The sequence below is a fragment of the Syngnathus acus genome, chromosome 20 (genome assembly GCF_901709675.1).
Source record: "Syngnathus acus chromosome 20, fSynAcu1.2, whole genome shotgun sequence".
Classification (NCBI taxonomy): Eukaryota; Metazoa; Chordata; class Actinopteri; order Syngnathiformes; family Syngnathidae; genus Syngnathus; species Syngnathus acus.
Window position 1 is genome coordinate 5,814,952 of NC_051104.1, and position 9,291 is coordinate 5,824,242.

General features: G+C 38.9%; 1 protein-coding gene across 1 annotated transcript; it reads right to left on the reverse strand.

The window, feature by feature from the left end:
* Positions 1-3,977: 3,977 nt before the first annotated feature.
* Positions 3,978-6,803, reverse strand: LOC119139362 (cytochrome c-type heme lyase). Its single transcript, XM_037279950.1, has 8 exons — positions 6,688-6,803; positions 5,990-6,103; positions 5,863-5,913; positions 5,657-5,790; positions 5,421-5,569; positions 5,218-5,337; positions 5,045-5,131; positions 3,978-4,554 (listed from the first exon to the last, which is right to left on the reverse strand). The coding sequence occupies exons 2-8, from the start codon at positions 6,096-6,098 to the stop codon at positions 4,356-4,358; spliced, it is 849 nt and encodes a 282-aa protein (XP_037135845.1). The 5' UTR covers positions 6,099-6,103; positions 6,688-6,803; the 3' UTR covers positions 3,978-4,355.
* Positions 6,804-9,291: the final 2,488 nt, after the last annotated feature.

The following is a 9,291-nucleotide window of genomic DNA, read 5'->3' on the forward strand; positions in this document are numbered from 1 at the left end:
AGCAGTCCACATGGCAAACATTTGAACAGCTTACAGTCCCAACCGATTCTTAAAATAGTTGTCGATTAATTTGAGAACCGATTAGTTGCCGATGAACTGATTCATTTCGACAGCCTTCATGAAGAGTACGCTTATTATTGCAATTGTATTTTTCACTGCACTGATTAATTTTCAAAAATATAAACGTTCACGATAGCTCAGTCGTCTAAATGTCAAACATTTGAACAGCTTACACAGTCTCAACCGATTCTTAAAATTGCTGTCGATTAATTTGATAACCGATTAGTTGCCGATGAACTGATTCATTTCGACAGCCTTCATGAAGAGTACGCTTATTATTGCAATTGTATTTTTCACTGCACTGATTAATTTTCAAAAATATAAACGTTCACGATAGCTCAGCAGTCTAGATGGCAAACATTTGAACAGCTTACAGTCCCAACCGATTCTTAAAATAGTTGTCGATTAATTTGAGAACCGATTAGTTGCCGATGTACTGATTCATTTCGACAGCCTTCATGAACAGTACGTTTATGATTGCAATTGCATTTTTCAGTGTACTGTTTCAGACTATTTCAACAGCAAAAGGAGCCCAAAAGTACTTACAACAAATAGAATTTCACCAGACATTGAAGGTGTTGCGTGTGCTTCTATAGCCCATTGTCCTATCGTATAAAGACCTCCTACCTCGCTCCCTCATTGAAAGCGGTATTAAGTGAGATTAGGCGACTTTGTAAGTCATCAAGGCGCCGTCTTGTGATATTGATCCCTTACACCAGGTGAAATTGGATGATCACTGGAGAAGTAATTATAAAGGGCCTCACCCCTGATCCTCACAATAGTTTATCAGCCCCAACGTGAAGAGACACTAGTTGGCAGATGGGGAATATCTCTCCATTTGTCAGTGGCCCACGCCATAAAAGTCGTTGGTCATTGCTCCCGGTAGAACGATAAGCAGCTTATGCCAAATTGGAGAAGGAGTGATTACATCCCCGAGGAGATGTGTGATGAAGCGCTCGGCCCTGATTGAGATGTCGACATCTGTGTCAAAGCTTTTCGCCATCATTGCCAAGGAGTGGAGGGAGGAGATGCTGTGTCGGCTTTGTCACGGTCTAGAGAAAACCATCAAGTGCTACTTTGAGTGTATATTTTCTGTATTACAAAAGTATGTTACGCTAATTAACCATCACATACTTTTGATTACAAAATAGAAATATCAGAGGTAGCCAAGTTATGCACTCAAATCCATGATTGATGCCCCCAACTGCACTGCAATTGCCCATAGATGGCAGCAAAGCTCTACTTTTGTCCTAATGAAGATTATTACTGTCACGAGCCATTTGTTTTTTTGTTTACACAATCTGCTCGGGGCACGAGCAGAGTCCCCTGCGTCACTTCTGCTGTCGTTGATGCCTAATTATTCAAATTCTTGTTGCTCTGTTTGCTTTGTTTTTATATACGTCCTCTTGTATCTGACAGTTGTAGTCTAATTACCATTTGTTTCAAATACCACCTTGTTTTTCTGTTAATTAGCATTTTGAACTCTGGGCTCCACCAGTCGAACTGATTCTGCAAACCTCAGAACCCTACTGAGCACAATCGAGTTGCTTTTAAGACGTGGTTATAATTGACTAATTTTTTTAAATTGTCTTTTGTACTCGAGAATTGTCGACTTTATCTTATATTCACACGTTGACGTTCTTTTCTTTAGCTGTGCCACTTCTGATCCCGGAAATGAAGGAAACAATCTTGACCAACAGTGTCATGCTAATCCTCAGACCTCTTTAATATTCTATCAGCACTTTCTACACCAGCAGGGGCAGCGTTGTATGATCTTTCTCCTCGGGCAGGAAGTAAAAACAAATTGCCTCGGGGCACGTGAAACGAAGGCATCAATTAAACAAGAACATATTCTCTTGGTATTTATAGCCATGCTTCAATACGACAGTTTAGCCTCGCAGCAAGATATGACCGCAGGGTTTGAAGTGAAACACAAATCAGGAGATGGCGGTACATGCACAAATTAATCCGACTATTAAAATAGTTTGTTCACTCCAGCTTTTTGGACATTTCTCTGTAAACTTCTGTTACCCTTGATACTCATGTATGGAGTCAGAACCCTGCCGAGTTTTGCCAATTAAAATCAATTTTGGTCCCCAGCAGATGAAACAAACTGCATTACGAGATCAGAATCAAATATTATTCTCATGGTTACATTTTCTAACACTATTGTTTGCTCTTTCTTTGGAGCCATACTGAGGGCTAATTTAAAATAATAAAAACATTGGTCTGGTTCAGAACTGAAGCATAGTTCGTGAACCAATGCCTAAAAATCAATCATTATGCAATGTGTACTATACCTTTAAGATAATCACCCACCACACCAACAGTACGACAAACACACACATGCAGTAAAATCAGATTCTCCATGGACGTAATGCAATGCAACGGCCTGAAGAAATGTTACATCTGTTGCCTTAACTGCGTATTAGATTTCTGCTCTGTCCACTGACGTAACCGATAGCTGTTCATCAATTCAACACGGCCAGATGTGCCCATTGGCATTTATTCCACAAAAGCCACTTGAGGATAAACTAAAGCAGAAATAAACAGCAAATGTGAAGGTTTGTAAATTGCATCGAGGCCCTTCAGCTCAATGAACTTGCGAGACGTGTTCGGATGGCTGTTTCGCTTTATTTGTACCCTGTGCAGTCAGCAATGCTGTGGAAATTAAGTCGAAATGAATACATCAGTCCCAAGACCGTGTACAGTGAAGCATACATCCACTATTTTGATAACCAGAAAGAAAATGACCTCGTTACGCTTTCGAAGGGAACTCATCAAAGATTCAAGAGGTCTGTTTCTTCTTTCCGTAGCTCTCGGTCATGGACATTGTCTCGGGATTCAGCGCAGAATATTTACATTTATTTTTGTTATAGACATTATTTTGATATTCAGCCTTAAGCGATTCTTCGCTTTCCCTGCCTTGTGTCTTAAATGTAAAGTATCAAAGTTTCTTCTTAAAACCTCACGTTGGGTTTGCTAATAAAGTTTTGTGACGTGGCTAGTCATTACCTAATCAATTTAAAAAAATAAAAACGATGCTTAGAAATGCTTGTTTTTTTTATAAGAGCCATACATTTGGGTTTACTTTCAATAAATGAAATGTTGCTAGAACATTCAGCTTTCTTGCTCGGAAACATAAAAGGTGCCTGCCAGCACCAGTAAGGCTCACAAATGAGCACATGACATCGTATTTTGATGTGGTCTGCACAAAGAAAAGGAAGTATAACTCAATAGACAGCGCCACAGGCTACGGGCAGGCTTCCCATGGCCTCGCAAGCGGTTCTGCTGTGAAGGTGGCCAATGCTATAGAAGTACATAACTGCCTGTGGAGATAGGTGATTTTATTGTCAACAACACAAGCAAGGCCGGAAACAGCCTCACAGCAGTGGTGGTGGTAAGATGGCCGGACGTTTGCGTTATGCAGGGCGTGGATTCTATTATGAACCTATAAAATGTCTCTTTGAATAAAAAAATGAATTAAATCATCCAAGTGTGTCGGAAATTGAACACTTCATTCAAATATTCGAAATATTTTCTAACCTAGGTTGTAATAAAATTATATTAATTAAAATATCACAATTGCCCCAGTATGATGCCGTTACACCACTATAAGCTACAATCATATATATGAAGTGTAGGAACCATTAGAGGTGTAGTGGGTCCCTCAACTGCAAATCAAGACATAACATTTGGTGTAACACTTCCCCCTTTTGTTCATACTTGAAACTGCATCCATGTGGCTTGAGGGTCAATGTTTTTTTCAATTGCCCTGTTTAAACGTCTTAAGCATTAATTCACAATTATAAGAAAATATCATTTAAAATGTCTCATAATAGTTTGGAGATTTTAAACCTCAAATGTGACCCACGAGGAAAAGCTGTTGATATTAAGAGTCATTATTTTGTGTCCAGTAGGTTGATGGAAATTTATTAGTTACAGTAATACAGTATATTGATATAATATGGAAAGCAGTGGTCTCCAAACGTTTACATGAGAATTACTTTAACAATTAACTACTATGTTTTAGTTATTACATAACACATGGTACAATGCAGTTTTTGTGATATTTCAAGGTAATTTGTACAAATAAAAACTTGAGCAGTAATAACTTATCCTGTTAAAAAAAAAAATAACAGTGAACTTCAAAGCAAGTCTTAGTCATACAATTAGCGGAAGACTAATTTCTTACAAACCGTGATTAGGTCGCCAAAAGCTGATTTGTCTTTACACAGCAACACAAAAATTGCAAAGAGCTAAAATGAGCACCTTGAAGTTCATGAAAGAGTTCTTCAGGAGGTCCATCGCCACCAGGCCACTTTCATGCGATCCCATACGGCACCTAAAGAGTCAAAAGCCGGGCGTACGTCCAGGATGGAGAACTGGTACGTTTCTTTGTCGATTTCTCCATCATAATAGTCGATGACGTAGCGGACCTCCTTTCCACAGCGGTCAATGATCCAGTCGTGACGGTCAAAGGGCAGCTCGTAGCTACGAGAGCGACGACGAGGCATTGGAGAGGCAAATGAGGTACTCGCTATGCTACTTTGTAGCGCTTAAGTGCCGTTTCTCAACCAGCCTCACATAATGAACCCATTGTTTGTATGATTATCAGAGAAGAGCAAAGCACAAAAAAAAAAAAAGATGCAGCTTGTGTTTGATCTGACTAGATGCTGCAAGTGGACATGTTATTTATGCTGCAGGCTATATATATATCCACAAATATATATATATATATATATATATATATATATATATATATATATAAAAATTCAGTTCATTGCTTTGCATTATGGACAATTTTTATAGACTGATGATATATCTCAATACATTTTTAAAATGACATTAAATGAATGGCAATTTACATTTCATTCATAAACCACATTTTTGTGTAAAACATAATTGAATTCATATTTGATGAAATCAATAAAACACAAATACCCAGATATCAATATCCACATTACATTGAAAATTGGCTTACCCCATCCAATGACGGAAACGAGCCCTTGGCGAGTACTCTTTGGCTTTCCCTCCAAACCTCTTCAAGGATGGACCACATGGACATTCACTGCAGGAATATTTTACAGAAGACCGATTTAAATACAAATACAGTGGAGGAAATATTCTGGTTCTATCGATAAATTCATGCCTCACCTTGCATGCAGGGCCTCCCACTTCAGGATCTCATGCCAGGCTTGTTCATTGTTCTTGTTGTGGATTTTGATGATGTTGCCCATGTCGGCAGCAGCAAGGTCATCTTCACGCCAGCGCCACCTGAGTGTTCAATAAAATAAAAGAGTTAAACTACAAGATGATGATTACTATATATAGGAGATACACCAGGTTCACACACTGACCCCTTCCTCAGCATGGCATTCCAGAACATCTGTTCAGATGGGTACACCCAGTGCTTTTCGCTGCCATGGCGAGGAATTTTAGATTCTTCTCTGTTGAGGGATAACTCGAAGGGTTGGTCTGGAGCAGGTGTTTGGTTAGGAGGAGGCATCTGAGGAAATGAAAGAAATGTTGTGAAAATGATATTCCTTTTGTAGCAGTTCCAACAAATAATAGAACAAAAAAGTATTTATTGTACCATATTTGTAGGGTCGATGTCATTATTCGAGCCTGCTGCAGCTTTCATGGGACACTCCACAAATTCATAGGCCCGAGCCTGGTGATCTGGGCCGGCTTCAGCTTTGTGCATTGGACACTCCGGAGGTGGAGACGCTGCAACAGGATATGATGTGATGTCACAATGCAGATAGTAAGCTGCAACTTGACCTATTGACCTGTCCCTACCTGCAACTGGCTGAGGTTTATGCATGGGACACTCTGATGGGGGAGATACAACTTTTAAAAAAATATAAGAGACAAGTATTAGATAACATTACCACCGTTTCCATGCTAATAAAATATGCATCAGCACCTTTAACAGGCTGATTTTCTTTGTGCATAGGACAGCCTTGAGGAGGGGTGGCAATCATTGCCTCTGCTTGAACTGTAGAAGCTGCAGGTGTTGAAGTCAAGGCCCCCATCCCGCCTGAATTGATGTGCAAACAAACACAGAGACAATTAAAAAGTGGAAGCAAGCGAGAAAAGAAAAATCAATACTTCTGCAAGCTTGAGAATCACATCCAAACAAGTAGGTAAATGTTTTCTTATTAATTTGTCTTGTGCAGAAGTACAGATACTGGGGGGGGACATAGAAGTACTAATTTGACTCCTTTACTTAAAAATCTACTCAAGTAATTACGCAATTGCGTCATAATGACCCTCTTAGTGCATGCAAATAAATAATAACATAATACCTCTGTAAAATAACCTCAATGCTAACTAGCATCAGTTATTTAGCAGCGACACTTGAATTCTGAACCCGCATACTTGCGTTTTATTAAATATTATTAAATTAAAAACAGTGATTATTAAAATATCAAACAGCTGATATTATGTAGACGCTTATTTCTACCCACAGTCAAGAGTTTCGTAGCATTGCTAATATTACCTGAAGATCCAAACAAAATTCGTTAAATCCGGCGAAAGATTCACAGTGCGTAAAAGCTGGTTGAAAGGGTTATTCACATATAACGTGAAGTGTAACAACAAAAAATCAAAATAACCACTTACTGTAGTACTTTTAACCACGTTCTGTTCCAATGTCAACGATCAGGGTAGCTCACGCATGGGGTTATGTGATGTGAGCGTACGTAAGGAACTACGTCATGACGCACAAAAACGTCACCAGCCACTTCTTCGTTTTGCGTAACTCTCAAACAGCGTTTAAATACACTGCCGCCATCTTCTGTTGGAGGGTAAGTATTGTTAAAATACCTTGTTCTTGTTTTTTACCTTATTATTATTATTTCTGAAATGCTAGATTTAAAAAAATAAAAATAAAACAGAAAAAAATATTCCAAAATGACGAAAATTCCATGAAATGGAAAAAAAATTATGTGAGTACCACTAGTGGTAGGCAGCCCCCTTGTAAGCTTCACTGCATTAATTTGTGACCCCTTTTAGAACAAGTATTTAGGTTAATTAAGATTCCGTGCAATAAGAACAAACTAAAACAAACAGTAAGTACAAAACAATCGAACATGAGGGTATATGTACATTAATAAACACTAAAGCGACGCGAATATACAATGGGCTTTTTTCAGCAGTGCTCATTATACCGGCTTTAACTCAAAATTATAGCTTTTGTGGCTGTCAGCAGAAGGCAACCGTGCGACCGCAATTCATCTGCAAGCAAGCACTAAACTTGCTTGTTTGGCACCACGGGCTCTGCAGTATACATTCTAATGCTATGTATAGGCCCATTGCATGCTAACTGTCCAATACAAACACAGAACTATTGCATTGGCATTGAAAAAAATCCCTCTTGGACAGAAAAGAAAGAGGGACCGAGTGGTGGACCAGTGGTGTCCCAAATGCAAGCCATTGCATGTTTTTCATCTAGGCTCGCTGCATATTCTAATAAAATTAAAGACAGAGTTCAATTAAAATGAAGCTCCTATGACTCGATAATTGGAATGTTTTTGCGTTTTATCATAAGTTGCTATATTAAAATTTTCCCACAGTATATATCAATGTTGTTTGAGAATGTGTTTTTATTCCGTTTGTGGGCACATTTGGTTGACATATGGCCTCAAGGTGCACTCCACCCAACAATCATGCTCCCCACCCAAGTAATAATTTGCCCCACTATTAAAAGTACCCATATATACAATTTTAGGTAGCATGTAGGGTGAAGTTTTTTTTGTGATTTCAGCTTATGTGCACTCGAGTAAGCATCTGTGCTCTACTAGTACTACAAGTGAAGCACTAGATGTTTCCTAGCCAATTGCAATTTGATAAAAACAACATGTTACGCTGGCTACCCCTTCAGCTCTGTGGTTTGTGTCATTCCCTTCTATTTTGCACTCAGTAACAATGTGTCATGTTCTGTCCCACTCACGTCAATGCAATCTCAGTCCAAACACTTGGAAATGAAGCTAACAGCCACACGCTAAAAGGAGGATTTAGTAGGAAAACAACAGTGGACCATATGTTCCTCTCTTGTCATCCATCTTTCTTGACACTCAAGCACTTTGTCCGTGTCTGTCTTCCCCCTCTCTTGTGTTGCAACAAAAAGCAAGATGGCTATGCAAAGTGTGTGTGTGTGTGCATGTGTGTGTCTGTGTGTGATGCATCAACACAACTGTACAGCTAGTGTTAACATGACAGGTGTTTGCTTTGGTTTTTTCCTTTCAGCCACTTTGGGTTTCTTGAGTGTGTGACTTTTCTCCACATTCTGACAGATGCTGAAAGGCCATTAATTGCTGTCTGTGGAACGTAAACAAAAAGGTTGCTGCAATGGAGGGATGGGACATGTCAGATGCGGCGTCTGTCATGAAAAGCTTGGGAGGAAGGTTCCTCTGGCTCAAGCAAGCCTTTACTAGCCACGATGAGACATGATGCCAGTTGAAACTCGAACCCACAGTACAAATTTTAACAATGTAGGACCCAACCAATGTATATTCTTTCAAAATTTGTCAGAATGAATTTATGATAACCGATTGATAAAGTAATTTAAAAAAAAATACAATAAATTTTTACAATGCATTTGACTGTTATAATAATTTGTTTTCTTTTGCACGGGCAACCTAAGGATTTGCATATTCACATTTTTTTAGGTTCACATACACATACATATAACTATTACTTTATATAAACATCAAATAAGTTCTACAGTAAGATATTTACAAATATTGAGACATCTATCTTTATTCCTATACAATTGCAAAATTTCATTAGTGGCTTCAGCAACAGGCCTGATGGAGAAACAAAATAAAACAACAGTGAATCGTTGATCTGGTCCAACCAGTACAATGAGTCTTTATGTTAAATCTGCTAGTAAAAAGAGTGCAATGGTGCAACAGGCTTCAGGGTTAGTATTGTACATTCAAGAGCAAACAAGAGACTCTCTCTTCAACTGTTTTTTTTTTTCCTCCCTTGATTGTCTAGTTTGAGAGATGGTGACACGGACATGGTCTTTGCTAAGTTGAATCAATATATCCATTTGAAATCAATCAGCCCCACACGGATTTATGACATCTCAACTCTTTTGTGGGCCCCTCACTAGTCATGTTTGCTGACATGATGTAGTCTCCTCACATGGAGCCAATGTGCTGACTCCAGCCCTTGACATCCTCCTTACGCCGACCTTTGACCCATTACAAAAGGAGGCGT

Bases quoted from the DNA above. Each gene is read 5' to 3' on its own strand.
- LOC119139362 (XM_037279950.1), bottom strand. From the start codon at position 6,098: ATGGGGGCCTTGACTTCAACACCTGCAGCTTCTACAGTTCAAGCAGAG. The intron at 5,914-5,989 runs GTGCTGATGCAT...TTTTTTTAAAAG, and splicing joins AGAAAATCAGCCTGTTAAAG to TTGTATCTCCCCCATCAGAG. The intron at 5,791-5,862 runs GTAGGGACAGGT...ATCCTGTTGCAG, and splicing joins TAAACCTCAGCCAGTTGCAG to CGTCTCCACCTCCGGAGTGT.